Source organism: Eschrichtius robustus, chromosome 16, assembly GCF_028021215.1.
Source record: "Eschrichtius robustus isolate mEscRob2 chromosome 16, mEscRob2.pri, whole genome shotgun sequence".
Taxonomy (NCBI): domain Eukaryota; kingdom Metazoa; phylum Chordata; class Mammalia; order Artiodactyla; family Eschrichtiidae; genus Eschrichtius; species Eschrichtius robustus.
This window is the reverse complement of record NC_090839.1, coordinates 4,721,396-4,748,266: the sequence shown is the minus strand read 5'-3', so window position 1 is coordinate 4,748,266 and position 26,871 is coordinate 4,721,396. Positions and strand designations below refer to the sequence as shown.

The 26,871-nt window shown below is 44.8% G+C and overlaps 1 protein-coding gene across 3 annotated transcripts; it reads left to right on the top strand.

Moving 5' to 3' along the window:
- Positions 1-1,132: 1,132 nt before the first annotated feature.
- Positions 1,133-26,871, top strand: STX16 (syntaxin 16). 3 transcript variants are annotated; one of them, XM_068523754.1, is made up of 8 exons: positions 1,133-2,009; positions 16,515-16,622; positions 17,033-17,173; positions 18,186-18,351; positions 19,439-19,530; positions 20,087-20,230; positions 21,448-21,528; positions 23,912-26,871. In XM_068523754.1, exons 1-8 carry the CDS (start codon positions 1,929-1,931, stop codon positions 24,014-24,016), a joined length of 918 nt encoding a protein of 305 aa, XP_068379855.1. In that variant the 5' UTR covers positions 1,133-1,928; the 3' UTR covers positions 24,017-26,871. The 3 variants fall into 3 exon arrangements, with proteins under 3 accessions (XP_068379855.1, XP_068379854.1, XP_068379856.1); XM_068523753.1 differs by having other exon boundaries at positions 1,133-2,060; XM_068523755.1 differs by lacking the exon at positions 1,133-2,009 and adding an exon at positions 9,890-9,909.

Genomic DNA, 26,871 nt, shown 5'->3' with positions numbered 1-26,871 from the left:
GCACAGCCCCGGCCCCGGGCCCGGGGGAGGCGCGGCCGCCTGGCTCCGCGACCCCGACCCGCTCGGGCCCGCGCGGCCGGCCCAGGCCGTTTCTGGCTCGGGCTTCGGCCTCGGGGCGCCCGGGGGGTGACCTCGTGCCGCCGGTGGCGTGGCCTCGTGCGGCCCGTGGTGTGGCCCCGGGCCGGACACCTCGCGGGGCGACCGCCTAGCCCCTGCTCGCGCGCTCGGGCTCGGGCGGCTCCATCCCAACGCGCCCCGGCGGAGCCCCTGCCTGAATCCCGGCCACCCAGGTCCCCAACCTCCAGCCGCGGTCGCGAGGAGCTCCCCGACCGGACTCCAGCGCCGGAAAGCGGGCCGGGGGCGCGGGGGGCGCGGGGCCAGGCTTGGCACGCCGGCGCGCGGGCCCACTAGGCAGGGAAAAGTTGCTGGGGGCGGGGGGGGACTGTCAAAGTTTCGGGGAACTTTTCCACTTGAGATTCTACAACCCTGCAGTGCCCCCTACAGAAAGCGGCAGCCGGGGAGGGCGGGCGCCCCCCACGACCTCCGACCGCAGTGGGCGGTGCGGCCCAGGCGGCCTGGAGCTCTAGCTGCAGCTTTTGCTTTTTTTTTTTTTTTTTTTTTTCCCCTCCTGGTGGTTTTTCTGATACATCTTTTTTTTCAGAATTGGAAAAAAAAAAAAAAAGGAAGAAAAAGAAAAAAAGCGAGCGTGAGCCGCCGCCTGCAGTGGAGCGTGCTCGGCCTCCAGAGGCAGTCGTCTCCAACTTTTCCTCTCCCGCCCCAACTCCGCGCGCCTCAAACTACGGCTCTGCCGGAGCCCAAATTTGCCTGCCGCTCGACTCCACTCTAATAAGCGCGCCAAGGCCCCTGGCGGTTGTTTGCAACGTGGGGGCCACGCTCTCGAGGCTCAGGCCCGCCCGGCGGCCCGCTCCCAGTGCCTGGGCCCAGTTGGAAAGGGGAAACCGAGCGTCGCGGGAGCACCCCGGGAGAGGGCGGAGCGCTCCCGTGCCCCGGGGCAGGCGTGGGGTGGGGGGGGTGGGGTAGGGATCTCCCGCGCCCGGAACGTTGCGAGCTAGGCTTATGAACGTCGCAGGGGGGCACTCGCGAGAGACGGACAGGAAGAGGGCCAGGGGGGACGCCAGAACCCGGGACCATAGCACGGAAACGGCCCGGGGCTGAGCAGCAGTCAGATCCCGGGATGGAGGGAGCCGGAGAAGAGGAGTGAGGAGGCCGGGGAGGCAGGCCCTGCTGCCCTCCTGGAGGCCGGCAGCCTGCGGTGGCAGTGGAGGACCAGGCCGCCCACAGAGGGAAGGGGTCAGGAGGTCGGGCCTCGGCCTTAGCAGGCTCAGACCAGGCCCCAGAAGGGAGCAGCAGAAGTTCAGGGCCCAGGCCTGGCTCGGGTTGTCCAAAGGGGACCTCAGGCAGGCCTCCCAGAGCCTCTGGCGGGGACACTGAGCCGGAGACAGGCCTGAGGGCCCGGCCCAGACGCCTGTGAGCCAAGTTAGGCAGAGCCAGCTAAGGCCCTAGGGGGTGTCAGAGACTAATGTGGTAGGGGGCTTCAGGGCCTCCCAGCCCGGAGCCGGATTGGCGAGTTAGACGCTTGTAGATCCAAGGTTGGATTGGGGAGGGGTCTCTGGGAAGTTGGCTAGCAACGCAAGGATTGGGGGGATTTAAGTGCTTAGAGATCGAAGGCAGGTCTTGGGTAGGGGGAGTCAGACAATCGGAAAGCCTAGGTGGTTATTTGGGGAGGGGTCTTTGCGCTTAGACGAAGTGCAGAGCAGCGCCTGCTCGGCTGAAGGCCCGAGGCCTTGTCAAGAGAAGCTCCTGTGAAGGGTGGGCTAGACTAGGCCAGGCCAAGAGAAAGAAAGTGAATAAACCTGGCCTCGAAGTGGGCGGGGGGCCCCTGAGCGGGGGGTCACAAAGGGTGAGACATGGCCACCAGGCGTTTAACGGACGCTTTCTTGTTGTTGCGGAATAATTCCATCCAAAACCGGCAGCTGTTAGCCGAGCAAGTGAGTAGTCACACCACCTGCAGCCCTCTGCATTCACGTAGTATTGCTGCGGTGAGTCTCCTGGCGGCGGCCTCTCCGACACACGCACCGTGTGCACTGCGGCTCTGCCTGTTTGTCTGTCTCTGTCTGTCTCTCTGTTTAAAAAAGATTAAGACTAGTACGGAAATGCAAGGTCTCTCGGCTGGGGTCCGAGAGCATCGATCACCCTGGCTGGGGAAGAACCAGTGCTAGGCCCCTCCCTGCTCCACCTCTGCCTTGCACTCTCTCCTCACTTCCGCATCTCTCCCAGTTCCCCCCACCCACCCCCCGGCCTCCCCCCGGCCGTCCCTGCGCGACCCGCAGCCTCCAATTTACATATGTTTTAGCACTAAGGTTTGGAAGCTTTGGGCCTTTCTGAAGCCTTTTCGTTCCGTTTTGTTTTAAGCTCCCCTCCCCCACTCCGCCCCCGCAGACTGAGCCTCACTTCGGTTCTGCTGGTCGGGTTGCAGGCTCGCAGACCCAAATCCTTGCAAATGCACGATGCCCTTCCCCCAAAGAGGAAGGAGTTGTTGTTTTGGTTTTTTGTAGTCCGTTTTCTTTTAATGGCCTCGCAGTCCTCTGTGTTTAGTGTTCCCTGTGAATAATTGCTTCGCTGTTTTTCCTGGGGGCTCTCGTTTGTAAGGCTGTAAGGTGCTAGCTTCTTCGTTTTCCATTTCCCAGACAGGAAATTAAGCTTTTCCCTCCATTCGAACTTTTTAAAAAGAACATGGTGTGTATGTGAAAATCAACCCCCCAAATAGCCCACGGTTTTTGATTTAATTAACCTGAAACTATCTTTAGCCCAGCCGTAGAATCTTTTACTGGGAGGGCCTGGAAGGATTGCTGTGCTTTTCTGTTTGTTTAAGGGGCTCCTTTCTCTTCCTGAGCTTCAGTTTCCTGCTCTGTTGAATAAGGGGGTGTGTGTGCATGATCTAAACAGGAGAATGAAGATGAGCTCTGTGGTAGCCTAAATGGAAAAGTGAAGTTATGAAACTAGTTTGTAGGGGGGGGGGGGTCCTTGCTGTAGACGGGCTGGGTTTGAATAGAAGCAGCATTGGAGGAGGAGAGAATAAAGTCACCCCAAGACCAAGTTCTTGGGGGTTATACTTGACATATACAGTAGTTTGGGGAATCACATTTATTTCACCTGTTAGGGACTGTATTCCCTTTACATTTTTTCTTTATGACTTGATCTAAATGCTTCACAAAAATCAGGCCTTCTGTCTTGATTATTGACAGAGAGTCTACAAAGACAGTTTTTCCTTTTTGTAAATCGGAAGAGGAAAATGTATTTGGCCAGCTTGCTTATATAGAAAAAATATTGTAAACTGTGTGAGCAGTTTTAGGAATAAAATCACGGTAAACTTAGGTCAAAAAGCATAGAAAACAGAGGGACAGAGTGTGTTTAGCTTTTCATTTACTTAAGAATTTGAAGGTTTTTTACGTTTGTAAACTGAAAGAAGTCGTATTATACTGAAGTAAGTGCAAAATGGGAATGGGCTAATTCCAGCGCTAATTTTGAAAAGAATGTTCTGAAATAAGCCAAGAAATAGAGAGTAGAAGTGAGTGAAAAAAAAAAAAAAATTCCTCCATGGAACTTTTGTTTTGCTAAATAAGATGTAAAAATTGCATGTTCCTTAAATGACTTGATTTTATGCTACCTCGTGGGGAGAAAAAAACAGAACTAAAACTCCTGTTAATGTTTCTAAGGTATCTGATCAGGTATCTGATTTTAAAACATAATGTTTGCTTTAAAATTTTTAATCATGTAAGGTTCGGAATACACTGAACCATAGAATAACACGAGACTTTTTTTTTTTTTTTTTTTAATCATTTGGTCAGACGGTTTAAAAACCTGGTGTCTGAGATGGCAGCTTTTTAAAAGTGCATCTCTAAGTCAAATCTATTTTTTAAATGGTTTTCGAAGTTAGGCAATTTTAAATATATGTATAAACTAAGTCAAATATTTTAAAATACATAGCTAAACTGTACAATTTGGAAAAAGATATGTCAGAAAATGTACAGGTATATTTAGCTAACTCAGACATTTTCTTGAAAATAGATTTCTAAGTCAGACTAAAAATACATGCCTAAGTGAGAGCACTAAAAAGTATTTTTTACATATTATACCATTTAAAATGTTACATATGTTGGTTTGACTATTTAAAATCTTTCTCAGATCATTATGAGCAATCAGATCATTTAAAATATCCTTGTAGTCAATTAAGACTATCTAAAAAATAGATTTTGCAATTAAACAAAGATGGTTTGCCTAAGTTAGAATTAAATAGAAGTCACACGTTTATATATTTTAATTGTGTGCATTAAAAAACATATGGCATGTCATAAATTTCCGAAGTGTTTAGGGGTGAATTATTATATTTTCAGCTTGCTTACAGTTGATTCTACAGAAACCATTTCTACACACACACAGACACACAAAATTAAATATGTCAAGATGTTAGCATGACTACATAGAGGGTACAATATTTTCAATTTTTCTGGAAGTTGGAAAAATGTTATAAACATTTTGGGGAAAACTGTCTAACACAATTTTTAAAACTTTATTAAATAACTGATGTAATATTTTTCACTGCATATCTAGCTCATAAAATTTTTTAAACCTCATTTCTGAGTTGTAAATTTCAAAATCATGTAGCAAATCAAACAAAATTAATGCTATCAAATTTGAATATGGACTGGGTTTTAGGTGGTATTAAGAAATTATTAGTTAGTTAAACTAATTAAATAAATTTGTTAGCTTTATTAGAGGGGTCTACTGAAATGTTTAGTGTTGAAATGTCAAAAGATCACCTAGTTTATATGCTTAACCCCCGCCCCCCATAAAGGAAACAAATAAGGCAGAGTGTTACTAATTGTTAAGGCAGAGTGTTACTAATTGTTAAGTCTACTGATGAATATGTGGGGGGAGGCTATGCCATTTTACATAGTTTTCTGTATGTTTGAAAAATCATAAATAAAAACTTAACAAATACCTAGCATGTTAAAAACACAAGTAAAACAATTAAAAGGCAATTTGTATATATTTATCTAAAACTCAGGTAATTAAAAAAGGAAGTAACTAAATTCTAGAGTGTAACTTAATTAAAAAATCATAAACTGAAATTTCTACTTCCTAGTTAGAAGAAAAAGCTGTAGACCTTGATTTTGGGGTGTGCAAATTATCTCACAATTAGAAATAAATCACATCTGAAATTTTTTTTTTTTTTTTTTTTAGTTTTAAACCTGAATCTGCACATCCTTATTTTAGGTGAAAGCTGTGGAAATTGATTGTAAAGTGTTTGTGCGTGCGTGTGTGTGTCACACACCTCAAAACAAAGGGCACATAAAGCCATATCATTCAAAAAATTTGAACAGGCATTTTTTTGCATCCTAGTTGGAGGAAAAAAGTAGAAGTTGGTGGTTGGTGGTGGTGGGGTTAGTGTGTGTACCTATACACGCGTATAAAACAGGTTTGTGCCACATTCGGGCAAATATGTCACAGCTAAGCACGAATTTAAGGAGGATGTGCGGTGACAAAACAAACAAAGCGTCCCAAGGGCCAGGAGGGACCTAAGGTCGTTTGACCCAACATCCCCTCTGTGATAACCCCTCTGCCTGCCTTCCTTGACCGCATTATGTGATGGGGATAGGAAATTCCAGCAGCCGTCACCCCTACCTCTTTCACTGTGAAAAAAGTCCTTGCCTTTATTAACCCCGTCTCTGTCTGTGTCTTGCATCCTGTGGTCCTAGCTCTGCTTCGGAGCCCCCGGGGTCTCTGACACGGGAAGCCTCTTCCTTCTCCTGCGGGATAGATAACCCTGCAGCTTGCTGGTGCCCCGGAGCTTTCTCTAGCTCAGCAGTCCCGGCTCAGGCAGGGAGGTTAAGTTTTCTTGCCTATGAATGAAGTCTAGTTTTTCTGTGTGCTTTTTAAAGTTCAGCACCCAGAACTCATCAAAATTCTACTTAATTGTGTTCTCGGTTGTGTTGATATTAGTAAAACTAATTGTTAAAAATAGACCAGGGGTTTGATTTTTAGACTGTCAGCAAAATGCAGCTGTTGGCATTTCCCATTCATTCGGTTTTGGCCTCAGTTTTGGACGCCCCATCACGGTTAGGCCTCAGGGCAGCGTGAAATACAGGGAAGAGCCCTGGAGTTTAAACCTGGGAATTTAGGGCCAAGTCTCACTCTGTGGCTGACTCCGAATGTAGGTCTTCCTGCAAGCTTTTAATCTCTTCTGGCATCTTTTGCCTTAATTGTAAATGGAGGGTTTGAGTTAGGTGATTTCTAGTGGCCCTGTGGATTCAGCCGTGCTTTCTCAGATTCTGTTTTAATACATTGTTTCTCCTGACCAAGGCTTGCAGCCTTAGCTTTAACTTGAAAAGGAGGAAATCACAGTCAACAGCATTGCCCTGCCCATCAGCCCGATGTTACCTCAAAAATCCTCAAAAGTAGCTCCAATACTGTGGAGAAGTAGTTTTAACGTTCTGTCTGCCAAGTGCAGGTTTTAAGGCAGCACCTCATTCAGGCAGTTACAGGCAGCTTAGCTTTAAGGAGCTGGAATGAATTTACAGCATTAAATAATCATTCAAAAAAACGTGTAAAGTCTTGAATGAATGACAAGTAGATGTTGAGTTGCTGTTCTCATCTGGTGAGGTGCTGTGTGACTTGTGTGATTTCCTTTGATCTCCTGAAACAGATCTTATAGAGGGATTTGAGCTACTTTGTTAGTGTTTACTGCTTAATCTTTTCTCTGTTTCAGAATAATGCACAATCTATAAATGGAAGCTAGAGTTAATTGGTCTTAGATTAGTTTGAAAGTAGCACATTATTTTTAATAAAACACGGTGTGCTTTGGGGGAAGAAAAACAATTGAGGATTAACTGTGGTTATAAGAAAACTGAGGTCCTTCTTCAGTCTTGACTATAATATTAGCCAAGATTTATTGAGAGCTTACTGTGTGCCTGGCACTGGGCTTAGCCCTCTCCATGTGTAACCCTGCTTCATCCTCACAGAGCTCCATCAAATAGGTGGTGTTGTTTTCTCATGATACAGATCTGGAAACTGAGGCTTCGAGGAGTTAGGAAACTTGCTCAGTATTGCCCATCTAGTGAGCCAGGGAACTGGATTGGGAACTCAGGCAGACCTGGCCCGGAGCCCCGTGTTACCTGTTGGGCCACAGGAGTGCTGGCTGCTTTTCCCGGACTTGGGCTGCAGGTCCCGGAGAATGGAAGAACCCATTAAAAAAAATCTTTTTCTTCTTACTATGGGATTGCATCTTTATCTCATTTTACAACCATGCAAGTCCATTTTGACTTGCATATTGAAAGTTCTGTGTTTTAGTCCATGCTGAGTCTGTTGGAAAGTTAGTTCTCTGTCTTTAGAATCCAAGTATGAAATCATTGTATATTTCTCTTTAGATCTATTTGCTTTTCTGCTTCTAAAGATTCCATTTGAGCAGAGAGGCTTACTTGAGAATAAGGGTACTTTGTTGGATAAAAGTGAAGCAAACTTTTACTTTGGTAGTAACGGAAATAAAGTAAATATCACTATAGCATAGACCTGTATTTCCAACTCATTTTGCTCAACTTTTCCAGACTTCCCGAGTAAACACAGATGGGTTTCCACTTATTTTTCAGTTTTATGTAGAAAGTTCTTTAGACAATAAATTCCACATGCTACTTGGAGTTTTCAATATTTGCTTGATTGTATGCCATTGGCAGGTCAGAAACCTAGATGTAGACGTTATAAAGATTTAGAAAGTGATGATGTGTAGTGCCGTGTTTTCATTTGGCTATATTTTGGTTTTTCCTGATGGTAATTCTAAATGTTTTAATTCAGGTCTTGACAAAATTTTCTGGTAAATTGGTGGCAGGGGGAGTTTTGAAAGGCCTTCTGTTTTTAAGTAGCAAAATGGGAGGGGATGATGCTGTTCAAAAAGAAGACCTCCTGAATTTAATTCCCAGTGTGGTATGGTAGTAGCTGCCTATCACTAGTAACTCCCTGAATTGTTAATAAAATTAGAGAGACTGGAAGGTGGGGTGGAAAGAGGCCTGAACACCTGGGTCTGTCCCCATCTCAGCCCTGTGACTTTGGGGAAATGGATTTATATATTCTGAAGCTTGATTTTCCTATCTGTTTAAAAAAAAAAAAAAAAAAAAGAGTCGTATCTAGCCCATGATTCTGATTTCACCTCTTGTCAACTAATAATTGTAGAAACCAAAAGATCAGGGTGTGTGCTTGGTTGATAATCCAAGAGGCCAGGCTCATGTGCAGCAGAGATCTTAACCAGGGTTTGCGGTAATGCTTTATCCAAAGATTGGATGCCAAGGAGGCACTGCAGGACAGGCAGATGTGCAGACTGAGATACTGAATTAGGGGTTTTGCCTTGTGTCTTGTTTTATTAATAAAACCACTTCAGTGCTTTCTTGCTGAAAATGTTAAGCTTTTAAAAAATAAAGAGGTTTTCTTTTTAAAGTAAAAGGTAATTAAATCATTTCCATTTGACACTATCTTCTCTATTAATATCTTGTAGTACTACTGTTATGGCAGGGTGTGTATAGAAATATAGTTCTCTTGCTCTCATGGCAAAGTGTAGAAGGAATGAAGAGGGCTTTCAGCTTTCTATAATGTCAGCTGATTGAATTTTTACATGGAGGAATGTTGTGTGGTTACACTGTTATTGCTGTCATTGTTTAATAATATTTTGGCCCTGATAGACCAGTTTCATTTGCACTATTAATTTTTAAAGAAGGAAGTTATGGTTTTTTATTTTCTAAATTGACTGCTCAGCATAAAAAAAAAATCAACACAGTTGATTATTGAAATTCACCACTAATTATTTCAGTGATCAATACTGTAAAAAAAAAAAAAAAAAAAAAGACCTAGTTGTTCAGATTATCTGTCATTAGTAAATGTCTGTTCAGAAGATAGAGTTCCACTTTGATCGAAAAAAGAACCTTTGGTTTTAAATTGAAACTTAATCTTCTGCCAGCCGGTGCTGCTTCCTTTCTGCTCCCCCTTTAAAAAACAAAACAACAACAACAACAAAAAACCCTCTCCTTACCTTTTGTTTTGTTTTACTTTCCTTTATAATAGCCTAATAAATAACTGTGTGCCTTCTAGACTAATAATAATGCATGCCAAGCAAATGGGAAGAGTTTTTCTTTTCTTTTACCACCTGTGTCTCTCTCCGGGGAAGAGTGGTTTCTCGGCTTGCTTATTACCACGGAGAAAGCCGTGTCTGCGGGATTTAATTTGTAGAGCCCTTACATATGTGGTCACTCAAATATTATCTGAATTCGGCCATAGACAATTTTGGGGGGCTTTCATTTTCTAATTTTGCTGCATTTGCAGGGCTGATTTACGTGTTAAAATTTACATTTATTTGACATGGTAAAATTACATTTTAGCTTTGCTCTCTTGATTTAATCTTCCTCAGGGAAATTTAGAATCTTGTATATGATATTTGATATTTATGAAGCGATACCATTATATTTTATTGAAACTAAAGCAAGTGTGTTTTATTTGTTTCTATTGTATTTTAATTTTTACAACTATTTATTGTTTGTATCCTATCTCATTTACCAAAACAACAATCATGGTAAATAAAAATAAAAAACATAATAAGATAAATATTGATGTAGCTTTTTTTTAAAAAAAAAAAAAAAAAGGAAGAATCAGAAGGGGGAGATTTTTTTAAATGCTTTGGTTAGTGGATCTTTATTTTTAGTCAACTTTACAGTTGCTTAAAATCTCAGTGTTTTCTCAACTGACCATCCCTTATCTGTCTGTCTGTCTGTCCCCATCCTTCTTTTTTTTTTGCTCTCCCTAACTGGATGGGCTGATGGGAACAACATATCTCTTCAGGAGCTGGATGAGGTATTGTGTTTTGACTATTTTTGTATGTTAGTTTATAAAATTATGCCTGTTTTTCTGAAATCTTTGGTCATATGTAAAATGCTAAGAGTGTACATTTTAGCATTTGTTTTGATTACTTCTAATTGTCGTGTTTTACAATTTAATACTTAGGATTTATTTAATGTATTTTCACACCAGATGAATTGATGATTTAGAGAAGGGCTTAGGAACATTATTTACTACTGTAGGGAAAGTGTCTCAACTTTGGAAGCAGTAAAATTTCTTGCACTTAAAATAAGCCACATTGTTTTTAGGATTATGCATGCAGCTCCCTTGATTCCTGAGACTGTGCAGTGAGGTTGCTCAGAGGTGTAGAAGGACGTGATGTCTGGCAAAAGCCCTAAGGAAGCAGGACCCGGAGCCACCAGACCTGTTGAGATGTCTGCTGAGGTGTCACTGGCCCCAAGCGAGTGACCCTCCGGTTGTGCTGACTGACTAATCGTTACGTGGCCCCCTTCCTAGCAGCACGATTTTGGCCTTTTCGTCACTTATTAGCAATTCTCCCAGAAGATGGAGAGGGTATGTGTTCACAGCACTTTATTCTAGTCGTGTGAATAAAAGTGTTGAGGAAAAAGGGGATTGAACTGTGATTGTTGGTTTTGTGTTTCTAGTATCTGTTTCAGCCATGAAGGGGTTGAAAATATTTTTCCTAAAGGTAGACCTTTTTAAAAGAGTCCTTTTAAAATTGGGGGTGGGAGGGTGTCACTGGTTTTTGTTTTCATTTAGAAGTATGAACAGTGAGGTGGGGTTAGGGCCACTGTCTTCAAAACCAATGGGGTCCCTTACTAGTTGATAATAACAACAGATGGGAAACAACCTAAAGATCCTTCGTGGAGAACTGGTTAAATAAATTATATAGCAACTCTCATTCCCTGTACTGTACCTGTTAAAAAGAGTGCAGTCTGTCTCTGAGGGCTGCAGGGAATGAGCTCCCAGACACATGGCCAAGTGGGGAGAAGCCTGATGCAAAACACTGGACACCGCGATTCCTACTCTTTAAAAATAAATAAATAAATAAAAATTATGTCTTATTTTATTTTTTTAAGAAAAATAACTAACATTCAGGCTTGTGTGTACTTAGATGTCTGAAAAGAGACAGAAGAAACTATTAACAGTGGATACCTTCCAGGAGAAGTCTGGGATGGAAGGGAAACTGCCTTTCTGTTGCAAACCCTTTCCGTAGGTTGGATATATATTTTTAAGCCACGTGTATCTATTACTTGAGTCATTAAAAAACAATTAGTATTTAAAACCAAACCCATCCATCTAAGAATGGATGCTACCGCTTACTGAACGGTTTGGAAATGTGGGACTTGTGGCCCCAAAAAGGAAGTGGGCCGTGGGGAAAAAACAAACAGCAGAACAGCTTCAGTTTGAACACTTCTCCCACCGGGCCTGTCAAGGGTCGTCTTTCCTGAGGGCTCCGCCGTCTGAACCTATTTCCAGTCTCTCCTACTTCCTCTTCAGGCAGCAAGTTCCAGACACTGGCTCCCCCCGCAGAAATTCTCTCTGCCACGATCTCTAGCAGAGACCCCGAGTGGAGAGCCCCTTCCCAGCCACACGCACCTCACGTGCCAAGAGGCCCTCCGAGCTCCAAGCCTTTCCATTCCGGGGCCACGTGGCCCTTCGGCCACCCGAGCCACTCGCTTCCCCTTCTTGTCCTTTGTCCAGAACCACTGTATCAGTGAAGTGAATTGTACATGACCTGTCTTTTATTTACTTCATTCATTCATTCCATTTATTGTTGACTCATGCAACTGATTATAATTGCGTACTTATTACCACGAAGTGCCAGGCGCTGACCGAGGAGCTGGGGCTGTGTTGGGAACGGTGTCCAGAGCCTCACCTTGCCAAGACTGCAGTAGGGCTTCGAATCGATCCTGGCGTGGGTCAGATGGAAGCCCACCCCTGGGTGGGTGAGGCCTGAGCATGCTGTCCTGACTGCGTCACGGGTGGCGTCCTGCAGTGTGTCCACACTGGTTTGTCGTTTCTCCTACTCAAGCCAACTCGAAAATCTGCTGCACGCTGGGGATAGCAGGCTGTGTTCTTCCCCAGGAATACTAAGTAAGGTGTGCCCAGGGAGAAAGCCCACCCACCGTTCACCCTTTTGCCCAGTGTACGGCCCTGTCCTCTGCTCTCTGCTCTCATCTACTCCCTGCCTAGGACAAAGTCATCTCCCAAGTTGTTGGGTTTTAAAATTCATAGGAGGAACTATTAAAAAATTACAAGATGTAAAATCAGGCTCCCAAACCATATAGCCTGGGAAGGGCAGGGTGAAGTAGCAGGGGCGTGGGGGGGCCACAGGCTGGCTCACTGGTGTCCCTGCGGAGGGCAGCATTGAGAAGGAAAGTCTGTGAGCCCCTCGGTGTCTGTATCTGTAGAACAGGGAGCAGTTCCCGCTGCACTTTTGTTGTTGGGACTAAAATGACCAAGTCAATGGGGGTCCAGTACCAACAGAGCGCAGGTAATTGTTGCTCCCTACTTTTTTTTTTTTTTAGGATGTATATAAGAGTTGAGAAAAAAAGGAAAATCAGCGAAACTAGTAACATTGTATCTGGGTGGTGTGATTGTCAGATTTTTTAAATTTCTATATTTTTTGCACATTTAAAGAAGTGTCAATTTTGAACATTTATCGTTTCATAATCAGAGAAAGTAAACACTTTTAAAACTATCACAGATTAAAAAAAAACAAAACTGTAGGGCTGACAGCCCCTGATTCTCTTTTCTACAACATGCTTATTCACTCCCTGAAAGAACTGAGATTTCTTCAGCCTAATTGTCTGTTAGCCTTCCGAGCCCAGTGAGTTACGCTTGTGGTCTGACTGCATCATACACACTCCCACACTGTCTCAGGTGGAGACCAGAGCTGCCAGGCTGTAATTGTCAACGTCCCTTCTGGACTTTTTAAATGTTCGTTGCCACAGAACATTTAAAAAGTCCAGAATTGTCAGTACTGGTTCTTATTACCAGGGCATTATGGCTGAACTTGGTGTGTTTTTTTACATGGGTGTGTGGCGGGGGGGTGGGAGGGGCTGTGTTTGACTTTTCTAGTCCCTGCAGGGGCCCTGCCATTTCCTTAATCTTACGGTACACCAAATCAGCCTTCTCGTAAAGGCAGGGTTTGCTAAGAGGAGGAAGGCTGTATATTTGGGACAGCAAGATTTATAAGACTGTGCTCGTGTGTGTGTGTGTGTGTGTGTGTGTGTGTTCCGTCCATAGATCAAGCACTCGTCCATACTGTCTGGTACTCTTTAAAGGGACAGTTGTCAATGTCTAAAGTGGACCAAGAGCAAAAGAGAATTTTGATGAGCTGAACAAGAAGCCTGTGGGTGTGCCATTGTGGGCACCCGCTGGCATTTTCCTGCGTTGATGCAGTCGAGCTGGATGACTCTGGGTTGTGGTCGTGCACCCTATAGTTCTTGAAGGACAAGAGTTACAAATCAAAGAGACAAGAATTCTTAATCCTCATAAATACAATTTTATTAAAAATTTTTTTCTTATTTAAAAAGTAAGATTTTTTTTTTTACTTCAGAAGCACAAGTTCACTAAGAAAAGCTTTAATGAGCAACATCATGTGTTTGGTAGGGGGACACCGAATGGAGTAGGCACAAGTAAAGAGAATGAGAAACCTGGCAGCTTTTTAAGGTCTGAACTGACTTGGATGGCAACTTGAAAACTGATGTATTCTGGATCTTAAAAATGAGGAAACGTGTTGAGATGGGCAGTGAGGTTTCTGAAGTTGAAAGGGTGATTGTTTTGCATTTAAGATGTATTTTTTTAATGTTCATATTTGTTCCCATTTTTAAGTGACATTTATCTTCAATTAGGTTTTCCCTTCCCAAAACAGTCTTAAAAAAAAAAAAAAAAGTACATACTGTGAAATATATTACAAATCCATACTGATAAAATAAATGCCACATTTTTTCTGAGTAAGGCTGCATTTCTTTATCATGATGAGCTATCGCTACAGATTATACCATAAAGGGGACAAATTCTTCCCTGTTTAAGGCTTTCAGTCTCAAAGAATCAGCTATTCTGTCTTATTGGCAACATCCTGATACAGCATGTGGGAAAGCTAGGGCCAGCTAGATGGGCTAGCGTCTGTCCCCCTCACGTGGGGATCTCTCGATTAGCAAGCTTCCTTAGGACACTTGAAGAAGAGGGTGTGTTTGCACACTCTTTTACGTGCGTTTTTTGGGGGAACACGTCTATGGTGTAAAATCAAGTACTGCTTAAAAAAGAGTTGAATCCACTTCAACTGACTTTTCATATGTGATTTATAATTTCTTATTTGTTTCAGAGAAGTTGATACTAATTATTGTGCAGATAAATTTAGGTAAATACCATCTCTGTATCCTTTTTAGTTCAATGTATATTAGTAAACCGTAACAACAGTTCAAAATCGTGAGTTTAAAAACTCTAAATAAAACAAATTACTATTATTACTTTATTGAGATACGGTGTAATAGTAAAATGTAGTGGGTTAGATGATAAACTGGCGTAGTAGAAACTCTATGACCCGTAGGTGTTGCTTTGTACGAACAGCTGGAGATTTAAGTTCAAGTTCTGCTCTCAGTTAGGCAACTCTGCAGTGCCTGCTGTATAGCTGGCAGATGCTGGGTGCTGATTGTGTGATTTGTCCCTTCTGTTTTGGTCATCGTGCCCTACACAAAGTTGCATAGCTCTTGGTGACTTTGGGACAGGACTTTTGAGGAATACACAGCTCTGTGTGGAGTGAGGTCTGCACCTCGGGGCTGCATCTGCAGATGGTCCTCGAGAGAGGCTGCTTTGTGGATGCCTCTGTGCTCAGCCAGAGCCTGTCCTGGAGTCCCTGGTGTAGCTGGTAGGGAGTGGGTCCGAGGACCGTGTCTGGTGTTATTGTTTAAGTCTGAGGGCTTGTCGTCCTGGTGCGTTTAGCAAGTTACAGTTATATTTCACGCGCCTGCCAAAGTGATTGGCAGCGTGCGGGTGGACGGTGCTTCTGGAGTAGCCGATCCAGGTTTTAATCTGTCACATAATACGCTGTGACCTTGGGCAAGCTAGTTAACTTTCCTGAGTTTCAATTTCCTCATTTATAGATTGGAATAATAATTCCTAGCTCACCTAGCTTTTGTGAGGATTAAAATAATAAAGAGAATGTAAAATTCCTGTTAGTGAACTCTTAAAAACAAACAAGGTGGCTCTGGTTGAGAATTACCACGTCACAGACGCAGAGCCCCGGATAGTGCAGGCGGGATGGCACACCATTTGTTTAAGACCTGAAATGACACCGGCCCTGCAGGGTCCACGCGGTGGCGGAATGCGCTGGCCCTGATCACGACTCAGACGCTCTGGGAGCACTTCTGGGGCTGCTGGTCCCCTGAGCCAGTGGGGGCAGCGCCACACCAGGCATGACGGGTGGCAGACGCAAGACTCTCATTTGCTTTTAGGGATTTTGCTACAATCTCTCTGCTCAGGATTTAGGGCTTATTACTTGAAGAATTCTTTTAATTTAGGCTTTTCCTTATGTGATTTATCTTCCCCCTTCGTCTGAGGATGTTAAACATTTTGCCTTGTTCCTTTATTGTTAGAAAAGCAAACAAGTATTTGCCGAATGAATGAAAAACAATAAATTTAGATAAATGCAGGGGTGGGGAGAAAAGCAATATAAATTATTCACCCAATTCTGCAGTGTGATTTAGAAAATTTACAAAGTATTACCTGTAAAGGACTTTCATGTGCTATTTTCCATTCTTTTTTGATCATCATTTGCATCTTTTGAAACTGGCATTTGTAAGTGCTCGGCTCCGGAGGGTACCTTGGGACCCTTTCAGCATTCACTGCCTCCAGGCCAGAGGGCAGCTTCAGCGTGCAGAACCCGTGATTTCCCTCCCATTCTTAAAAGCTTCCTACCGCAGTGTATTATATAGGTAAAGTAAACAAGAGCTGTTGAGATCGTTTCAAAATAAGTGAAAATGTTGCCTGTGGACATTTAACCAAAGAAAGGAAAGGACAGTGTAAGAGTGCCTTGAAATTTTAAGGATTGCTTTTGCCAAATGGTGGGTAATTTGCTGACTGTTTTAGGCAGTTCTTTCACGCATTTTAACACGTGGTTGATGATCTTGTGACTAAGGTAACTAGATCAGCCCTGTTTACAAAATAAGCTAAGTGTATGTAAGTAAACCGTGACATTTGTGTGTTAGTTCCATTTACAGCCTAGAATTTTTTTTTAACTTGCATCTGTCTGATCAAATTAATTGCTGAGGTTCATGCCATCCCATCATAGTATAGTACTAAGGTTTTTCTTGTAAGAATCTTTTGTTGACTTTTCCATTACATTTCCATAGCCAGAGCAAGTCAAATGCATGTTCACAAGTATGTCCAAGGAAATTAAGAAGTGGTGCATGAAGAGACAGGAAAACCATTGCATACCCTAGCAGTATCAGAAGCAAGTGTGTAACACAGGGAAGTGCACTTATTCCTCCATTTCTGAATCTTCTTAGGGAGCGGCAGTGAAAGGTAGTAAGACTGTGCTTATCTAAATTGAATTTGAGTAATTTTTTTAATGTCCCTTTATCTCCCTGTAGCTTGCGGATGATCGCATGGCTCTGGTGTCAGGCATTAGCTTAGACCCAGAAGCAGCAATTGGCGTGACAAAGCGGTTACCTCCTAAATGGGTGGATGGAGTGGACGAAGTAAGTTGAATGTTAGTTTCACACTCTTTTATTTATTGAGGTAATTATGACATTAACGTATTTTAAGATACCTGCCATAAAGACTCAAATGAGCGTCCCTGGAAGCATGTTACATTTAGGATTATTCTGTTCACATACCACAAGAAAGGGGTGTGTGTGTGTGTGTGTGTGTGTGTGCACGCTTGTGATTTTGGTTTTCGTACTAACTATCTGAATTGTAGAAATAAACTGAAGAACTGTGTAACCAGGAGGAGTGCTGTTTGAATGTCTGGTTGTTTGAATTAAAAGTTGCTCAGGCAGCTACAAGTTGGCTGAAGACTGAGCTCCATACTGTGAGTGTAGCCAGTTGTCTCAGAGGCAGGCAGATAGCTGGCAGGCAACAGTGATGTTCTCTGATTTCATTTGTTTAGATACAGTACGATGTTGGCCGGATTAAACAGAAGATGAAGGAGTTAGCCAGCCTTCATGACCAGCACTTAAACAGACCCACCCTGGATGACAGCAGCGAGCAGGAACATGCCATCGAGATCACCACCCAGGAGGTCACGCAGGTGAGGGTGGAAGGGGCCGCAGGTGAGGGTGGAAGGGGCCGCAGGTGGGGACCTGTGCTTCCCAGCCTTCTCCCCCGCGCAAAAGCCGGAACGCGCTCCGGCTCTAAATCAGATCGCAGGTTAGTCCCAGAGCTTCACTTCCCAAGCGGAGGTTCACAGAGGGACTCTAGGAGGCCCTGCGCTGCTCCAGGTGTCAGCATCTGCTCCATGCCTTGGAGGAGTGGGGACTGTTTTTCATTTGTTCGTAGATACTACTGTGGATTGATTTGAAAATTAAATTCAGAACATTACTGAGTTCAGTCATTTGGTTTTAAGATGTGTAAGTTCTGTTGTATAGTAGTGTGCAAAATTTTTTCATGTTAAAAAAAAATGGTGGTTGTAACTGAAAGGATGGAGAGCTATTGCCCCAGACTGAGTATATTAGTATCCTAGAGAAACTCAGCATCCTAGAAATGTTTCCTGTAAAATGTTAAATTTGAATAATTTTAAAATAATGTGACTAGTGTGTAAACTAGCACTTACATTTTTCATTTATTTAAATCTCCTGGGTTGCTGATGCACAGAGAAGCGGTGTGGTGGGTGGGGAAAGCCCTGGGGTGTTGGGGTGTTTGGATCCTGGCTTTTAGCGACGTAACAATGGCATGATTCTCATTTAATCCCTTGGACTCCAGTGTTCTCGTCTGTAAAATGGGAGTGATAATAGTAATACCTGCCTCTTAGGGTGGTTGTCGGGATTAAATGAGAAGAAGGCCATAAGGAGTGATGCACATAGCATGCGCGCGCACGCGCACACACACGCACGCACGCACACGCGCGCACACACACACACACACACACACACACACACACACACCCGGTTCAGCTTTGATCTCTTGGCCGTTCTCGGCACCAGCCGGTCTGGACAGAGCGCTGTGTGTCTCACTCTGGCCGGTGAGCGAAGAGGCCGAGGGGCACCTTGGGCCACCCCCCCCCCCACCCGCCGCCCTGCTGTGAACGCCACCTGTTCTCCCAGCTCTTCCACAGGTGCCAGCGTGCAGTGCAGGCACTGCCCAGCCGGGCCCGCAGGGCCTGCTCGGAGCAGGAGGAGCGGCTCCTTCGCAACGTGGTGGCCTCCCTGGCGCAGGCTCTGCAGGAGCTGTCCACCAGCTTCCGGCGCGCACAGTCGGGCTACCTCAAGCGTGAGTGTCCGGCCCCTGCGGGGCCTTGTGAGTCACAGGAGTTCCGGCGTCAGAGCCTGGAACGACTTTGTGGTTTTACCCTTCTCTTTCGCTGCTAGTCTCCGTTTTGTCCTGTGCCTTTCGTTGTTAGCTTTTGAGCACATTCCCACCTTGCGGAACAGAAAGGAGCTCCCTTCCGCCCCCAGTGGGAAACCGTGCCCAGGTTGAAGCCACGGCGACAGGGTGTCAAATCGTTCACGTCTGAAAAAGAACAAAACAGAAACATAGGCCGTGTCAAGTTTAAAGTATTTGAAAATGAGTCTCGCACATTTTAAAAACGTGTGGCTTCCTAGATGTTAGGGGTGGAGGAGCTGCTGCTAAGTAGGTAGAAAGCAGTTGTGACCCTGCTAAAGCTTCGTATTTGCGCAACAGCAGGTATTTGAGAGAGGGTCCCAACGCCTTTCCTGGAAGTAGCTTAAACAAACGCTTTCTCCCTTGGCACAGTGATTTACTCGGGCTCCCTTTCTTCCTAAATAGTGCCAAGTCAGGCTTCAGCTACATCCTCGTTCTAATTACCCTATAAACTGGTTTTTTCTTTATTGCCATTGTAATCAATAATATCCCCACATGCTCCCCCCAAAACGAGTTCTCCCTCCTCCTGACAACTGGCATATTTGTGTTTTAATTTTACTATTTCTAAAATTTGACTGGGGCCATTTGGAATTCTACTAGAGATGGCTTTAGGGAGAGATAATCGGGTTTTTTTTTTTAATGTTTTGTAACAGCAGTTAGATTAAATATTTCTGCTTCTCTTAGAGAGTCTCACATGGTTGTGTCATTTTGTCATTCACTTGGCATCCAGTGAATTATACACATTTACGGTGTGATTTTTGTCTTAGATAACCCCAGGTGCTCGCATACTGTTGCATGTTTGTAGTTCTCTACTGTCCCCCCACCTCTGCTGGAGGTGAGATAGGGTCCTTTTAAAGCTGCTAAGAATGTCTCCATTTTGACTGTTGAGTTTTACTCTAGATTTCCCCTTTTTAATGGTGGGACAGTACCAGGATGGTTTACGTATTCAAGTAAAGTGAATTCCTATCCGTGATAGGCCTGAAGAATCGAGAGGAAAGATCCCAGCATTTTTTTGATACATCAGTACCACTGATGGACGATGGAGACGATAATACTCTTTATGATCGGGTACGTGAGGGGCTGCAGAATTGACTGCTGTGCATTTGCGCTCCGGTCTGTTTCCTTCTCTTCGTGGACCTTTAACTTCCATGCGATGCAAATGGATCAGCCCTGCGTGACGTGCACATCCATCGAGTGGCTTTGGCAGCCGGCGGAAGAACGGTCATGGGGGCCATACTGTTTCTTCCTTTCCAAAGGCTGCAGGGAGACCTTGTCATCTGCCTTCCAGAACCTTCCGGAAAGCAGTCTGCCCACCCCACTCCTGGGAAGAACCCAGAGGTGTGCAGGCTTCTCCCCGGTGGTTTTGCTACTTAGCCCTTGGGTAGCTGCAGACGTGGGGTTCTCTGTGTCCCCTGCTTTGGCCGATAGTGCTTTAGAGCCCGCTTGTTTGGGGAATTTGGATCTTTCCTGTTAGGGAAGAATAAGTGCTTATCTGTGGTTTATGTGCTTTAGAGAAATAGTTTCAGAATTCATTTCCTTTAAGTTACATCTAAAATGGTACACTGTAGCTTTCTTGAGGGGAATAAAACCTAACGCACACATTTCGTCCTTTTTGTTTTGCTAGGGTTTTACAGATGACCAGGTGGTGCTGGTGGGGCAGAACACACTGATGGTGGAAGAGCGGGAGCGGGAGATTGGCCGGATCGTGCAGTCTATTTCTGACCTAAACGAGATATTTAGGGACCTCGGGGCGATGATTGTAGAGCAGGTACGTGAATTCACCTGCCTCCTCAGTGGGTTTTCCTGCCATAGTGTCTAGTCCTTCTCCAGACGTTTTCGGTTCTGCACTTCCGTCAGGAACACAATTTGAACCTACTCCCCGAACGCATGTATGTGTGTGTACAAATTATATGCATATACTGCTATCATTCCCCATAAAAAGACTAATAAACTATTTTTTAGATGAAAAACAAATGTCCGTGACAGTTCTCCTCTTCTCTGCCTCTACCCCAGGGGTGCTCATGGCAGCACCCCGCGCTGGGGGCCTGGTTGGTCTGCCCACGCTCAGCAGTGATTCTGCCAATAGATAAGGTTTCCCTTCTAATTTTGGCAGGTTATTGTGTAATGGCAACTGGAACCACTAGCTCTCAAGTAGAATTAAATTGTTTGTTCGCTGTTGCAATCTGATTAGGGTATTTTATTATCTTGCCAGCAGGGATTTGGGTCCTGATCCCCCTGAAACCAGCCTCAGAATGGAGTGGCGGGGCTGTGGAAGATCTAGTTACGTTAATTACCCCCGAGGCTCCCACGGGACTGCTGCTGCCGTTGTCTCTCCTCACACAGCACGTTTCCGTTCACAGCCCTGTCCTTCCCTGGAGCCCAGTGTCCCTTCTTCCTGTCTGAACCAAGAGATTAAACAATTAAAAACAAAATTCTCCCTGAGGCGAATGTGTAACTTCACATGTGGATTGGAGCTTACCGTGTTTGCTCTGACCCATGGAGCCACGTGGTGACTGACGTTTATAGACATGATAGTCAATTTCCAGACCTCATCGAAACCAGGCCTGGCTTAACTTGGCCCTCTCTGCTTACTTGAATCCAAGTATTTAAGCGACAAACGGGCACAGACGCAAGCCCTTCACCACTCAGAGCCTATTTCCACTGAACCGTATATTTTTTAAAGCCCCAGTAAGTCTGAATATGGCATATCCTGCAGTGGCTAAATCCAAAAAAGAAACCTCAATTTGTCAGTATCTCTTTCTCCTGAGCTAGACTTTATTGTGACTAGTGCAGCAGTCTGCCACTGAGTGCCTAATATTGCACGGTGATGGATTCCAGACCTGGCAGTGTGTACCTTTACATCACAGTTAGGTAAAACAGATAATTCTGTGGATAATGATGTCTGCAATTTGCATCTCTTATTTTTGAAGTTCAGTTTTCCCAGTTGCGGTTGTTGATCGTCTGTAACTGTCATTTATTACTCAGGGTACCGTCCTTGATAGAATCGACTATAATGTTGAACAGTCCTGTATCAAAACTGAAGATGGCTTGAAACAGCTTCACAAGGTAATGCCCTATCTTTCAGTGGTTGAGAATTTGAAGAACTATTATCAGATATCAAGAATTCATGAGAGGCTTCTCTTCCATCATAACTGTCTTCGGCGTTCTCGTCTGCCGTCGGCTCGAGATAGGACTGTAAAAATGCACCGTGTCGTTTTATTCAGAGGCGACCACGTGCGCTGTTGCCGTTTTACTGCAGTTAATGATTCCGGGTGCACCTCACACGCAGGTCTGAAATGGCCGAGAATCCCCTTCTGTGACAGTGGATTCTGAAGGAGTTGGGGTTGGGTTTTCTCCCTTTTAGAAAATATTTTATTCCTTGTTTAGGTCGTCTTGTTTTAGGAAATCGATTTGAGTGGGTATTTGTTAAAATACGTGTTGAGCATTCTGTCTGCTTGTTGCTGCTGACTCAGGCCTCTCTTTGTTGTGATACTTTTCTGATAAATTGCTGGTGGGGATTCATTCTGGAGGAGATAAAAATCTAATTTTTCCTTTTAATTACTGCAGTATATCTGTGTACTACCTTGAGGAAAGAGTAGTTTGTTGAAGTGAGAGTATTAGCTCTCTTATTCTTTGCTAATAATAAAGTGGCTGTTTCAGGAATGTTTTTCACGATATTTGTTAAAAATAAATGGAAAACATCTTTAAAATCTTGTAATGAGTTATGAGAAACATACACATACGCTGCTGTGTGTCTCTCATATATAATTGGGTGCATGTTTTCTTTAAAAGGAATGTAATACTTCACAAATAAAATAAATTGTGTCTGTTTCCTCATGTCTTTGAGACCTAGCAGTATTCCTACCCGTATATAATGGTCATTTTTCCGATTCACTAATGTACTTCTCTGTCACCTTTCTGAAACCAGCCACTTCCTGTGGCAGAGATGGCCGTATCTGACAGTAGTGTCAGGTTTACAGAAAGACCTCGCATAGGTCTGACCAGAAGCCCTTCACTGCCTCTTCCACGTGCTTTTGTCACCACATGCCGGGTGGGGATGGCGTTCCAGCATATACTGAGAAAGAAGAGGCTTGCCCTGTGCATGCAGAGGGCTTTTTAAGCATTAGGTTCATTCGGTTGCCAAGCTTTGTGTATTAAGAGAGTGAAAACTAACTTTAGTTTATCACTCTGTAATGCCCGGGCTTTCATATGCTGTTGAATTATGCATCGGTTTTAAAGTTTCTTAAATAAAAACTAGTGAAACATGTTTATTGATATAACACAGATAAAGGGAAAAAGCTTTCTCTGCGGGAGCGTACAAAGCTTAATGGGAACTAGAAATTTTGTTTAAGGTTCTACTTTATAAACCATCTTGAGAGGTTTCAAAGTATATCATTTGGTGTCAGCTTCCGTGGTGGTGCAGGTTACTTATTAGAAAACTAAGCACGCGCCGTCCTCTTTCTCCAGGCACGGCTGGCCGTTGCCTTGGCGGTCAGCTCATCTGAGGCTGATGGAGCCTTGGGAGCTGCTTCACATGGGCCGGGCTCTCCAGACGGGTGAACCTGTCTGCCCTGAGGTTTCCTCCTGTGGCTGAGTGGCTCCTGGTGGGCGGGCAGGCTCGCTTAGGAAACAGACGTCCTGGTCAGAAGGTTGGTGGGGACGGGGAAGTAGGGCAGCGGAGGCTGGACGTTCTGAGCAGGTCCGGCCCTCAGGCTGTCTCCTTGCTTTCACCTTCACTGTGAAGCAGCGCTGTCCTCGGAAGGGCAGGACGTGCTCTCCCCGACGTGGACAGGGACACCCTCACGACTTCCTTCTCCCCTCTCCTTTCTGTGGGTCACGTTCTGCACCACGGGCGTGTGTGTCCGCAGACGCACAGAACTGGACTCGGTGGGTTCTTTCTGCGCTTGACACCACAGGGCCAACTTTCCTGTTTCTACTTCAAAGGTTGAATTTCTTCTTGTTCCCAAATTCAGAGGAGGTAGAAAACAAGCTTCTCTGGGACCCTCGGTTCCGTCCCTGCTGGCTGTGGTAACTTTAGCCAGGTGTTCGATTTCTTAGTGAAGGAGCTGTGCGTTCATCCAGAGAACTGTGTCCGGAAGCGAGAGGCTTCTGTTGAAAGAGTGGGTCCTTGCGGTCAGTGGAAGGAGAAGTAAGGAGAAGCGGCCCACAGGGATCTGAAAGCAGAGCCTTCGGCCTCTCCGGCGGCCTCCGTGTGATGGCGGGTCCCCAGCGCGGGCGTTAGCGAAGCCGGGTCAATAGGGAGCTCCGGGGTCATGGGACTCGTGTGGATTGAACTCGCGGGAGCTGATGGCAGGGATCGTGATGCTGGAGCCGGTGGCAGAGGTGTCGGGTGTGTGGGTGCAGCCAGAGGCCTAGGACTGGAAATGAGCGAGCCGTGATTTGGGATTTTGGGGAAAATGACGGCCTTTTTTCCCTCCTCTTTCTGTAGGCAGAGCAGTATCAGAAGAAGAATCGGAAGATGCTTGTGATTCTCATATTGTTTGTCATCATCATTGTCCTCATTGTGGTCCTCGTCGGCGTGAAGTCGCACTGAGCAGCGCTGGGCCGGGGCGTGAGGCCCGCGTGGACCCGGGTGCGCGGGCCCGGCGCCCGTGGGTTCCTGCCGAGGTGCGGCCCCGGGCCAGTCGGGGCGGCGAGCGTTTCCGTGGACGCCTCCGCGCCGTCGTGCTCGCGCAATGGGAAGGGGCTTCTGCTTTTCCTTCACTGTCAACACTTGAAGGACCTTGGATACTGCTGCAGATTAGAGACGAGTTCTCCCTTCAGTTATAATATATTTTTTTTTTAGAAAGAGAAAACGAGTTGAAGGTTTACAGGCCTCCTCAAGCTGTTCGATATATTATATCTGTATATGCTATTTTTTTTAGCAGTCATGTCTGAGCAGCATGTTAAAATAATTTTTGGAAAAATTTTTTTTAAACCATCTGGTTTTTAAGAAATTTGGTACCAAAAATTTATGAGTAAAGGCAAAAATGCCTCTTCATTTTTCTCTGTATATTTTCCAGTTGAAAACAAACTGAGAAGTCCTTTAAGAATTTGTAATCCATTCCCCATTAACTTAATTTAGCTCTTCCATCACTGTTAATGATCAGAGTAACAAAGTGTGAAAAATAAGAAACCATCATTGATGTTAATTAACACATTTAGATGGGCCAGTTAAAAACAGCTCTATAAGTTTAAATTAATTGTAAATGGAGTATTCCTCATCTAAAATTTGTGCACTGCATGTTCTCCCGTAACCAAAAGGGGTTACTAAGCAAAACCACCTAAATTTAAAAGTTGGTGATTTGAAATAACCTCACATTGAGAGGAAGCTTCGTAGTGTTGTGAAAGTCACCAGAAGCAGCCGGTGTGTCCCTGTGCTCGTCCCCAGCCATCCTTGCTCAATCCATTGCTTATGTACTCACTACTTAATGACCTGTTCAAACCAGACACCATTTAATGAACTGTGAATTTACACAGAGGCCATTCTAAATGGGTCACCCCATATAGGATTAGTGGGTCTCAAATTATTAACCAAACATCACTCCATTTCAAAGTAAAATATTCCACCAGTGGTTTGATTTATTGGCCCTTCGTTTGCCACTTACCATGCCCAGAAAGTAGGCATATTCTTGCAATTTGTGAAAATCTTGGCTAGAGAAGCCCCTCGTTTGTGTGAGCGTGAATCAGATCGCCAAAGTAGGACTTTGTTGTTTACTTACCTGTTATCAATATGGTGCTTGAATATATTCCTGGACCTGTGGAATAATGTGGAAAGTGATAACTTTGGAAACTGAAGTTGTTCATGTTTTAATTGGTCTTGAGACACCAGTATTGTTTTAATGGTCTTTGCATCATTTTCAATGGCTTTCCATTATTTTTACCTTTCTTAAAATGTTTTAAAAGAGCATGATCTCATTAAATGTGCTGCCGTTTATTTGGACCAGTCACATAGAATGTTTCTCTAGAACTGACTTGGAAGTTATTTCCAGAAATTTAAACTCAAGTCCCGAGATTCAAGTTGTCCAAACAGATCATGGGCTTAAAACCCGGACCCCTGCCCCAGCCTTCCCTTCCCTAGTGGTTTACGACGCCGGGCAGTCACTGGTTTTCTTATTACTGATGTGGCCGTAGGAGGATCTAAAGGTGCCCCTGGCATTTCAGGAAATAGCACGGCATTCCCTGACAGTTATTTATTGGGAAAGAAGGTGGGGGGATAAGAGTCCAGCCCCTCCTCGATCGCCCCTGAAATGGGGGGCTTCTGCGGTCCTCGAGAGTAGCTGTAGGCGTCTTTCGTCTCAGCGGTTCTGACCTCATGGAGTCAAGCTGCTCCCTTGGACCAGCTGCTCCTAGCAGTGGGGCTGTCGAGATGAGGGGCCTCCCTCCCAGACAGTCTGCGATGGTGATACAGGTTACTGCTGAAGCTTTTCAAGTGCTGCGTCTTACTGACCTTTGAAGGAAAGTGACCCACTGAGAAAGGATCACTGTTCATTTGTATTTATTTTCAGTGAATAGGGTGACTAGAGTTGGGTTTTTTACCCAACTCATTGGGTAAAACAATGAATCTGACTAGGAATGGTTTGAAGGATCCTGTGTGGGGTCCGGGCAGCTGCCCCCCGCTGACTGGATCCAGTGCAGTGCCAGCTAAAGCCCAGCCGTCCGCTGCCACCACTGTGTCCCAAGGCGGGGAAGTGGCCCCGAGCCCATGCACCGCAAAACACTGTACTGTTCTGTTGAGCCTTCACTTGCGGAAAGATCCGCAGCATTGCGGGAGCAGGGGCAAGTTAGTAACCAGCGTCCTGGCACCTGAGGGCCCTTCTCGCCCTCCTCTTCCTGCCCACAGCTCTAGGGGCAGTGATGGCCTGTCCCGTTTCTCCCCTCGCCTGGAGTGCGCCCCGAGAAGAGGACCCACAGGGAGGGCTCCTCTGGGCTCAGCCTGGACCCCTGGCCCCTGTAACGTGCCCTAGGTGGCTCTGTTGACCAGGGCTGGAGAGGGGAAACGTAGACATTGACTGTCAGGTCCCCAGAGCTCCTGATCTTTCCCGAGAGATCGTAACTGAAAGCTACTGTCTCTTGTTTTATTAATTTGGGGTTGGGGGGAGGTGCTGGCTCGCCCGCCATGGGTGCGAAGCCGCGTACGTCTCTAATTTAACGAATTTACTGCGTTCTCTGCTAATTGAGAGAGCATTATTTATTTGTTTTGACACAAGCACTCTCAGTGTTTTATCCTGGCTAATGGCTTCTTAAAGGTAATAAAACCCTTCCAACCTAATTGGTCAGATAAGACTTTTTTTCTTGTGTGCTTAAATAAAGCAATTAGTGAAGCGCTTCTATCTAAAATGACTTTTTTTGTCCTTTTTTTAAAACTAATTTACTGTTACTGGAAACTTTTTGTACAATAAAGCAGTC

What these genes read in the sequence shown, in the direction of transcription:
- STX16 (XM_068523753.1), top strand. Translation starts at nt 1,929, where the DNA reads ATGGCCACCAGGCGTTTAACGGACGCTTTCTTGTTGTTGCGGAATAAT. An exon ending in GGGTGGATGGAGTGGACGAA is followed by an intron (nt 16,623 to 17,032) that starts GTAAGTTGAATG and finishes TCATTTGTTTAG; the next exon opens with ATACAGTACGATGTTGGCCG. An exon ending in CCACCCAGGAGGTCACGCAG is followed by an intron (nt 17,174 to 18,185) that starts GTGAGGGTGGAA and finishes CTGTTCTCCCAG; the next exon opens with CTCTTCCACAGGTGCCAGCG.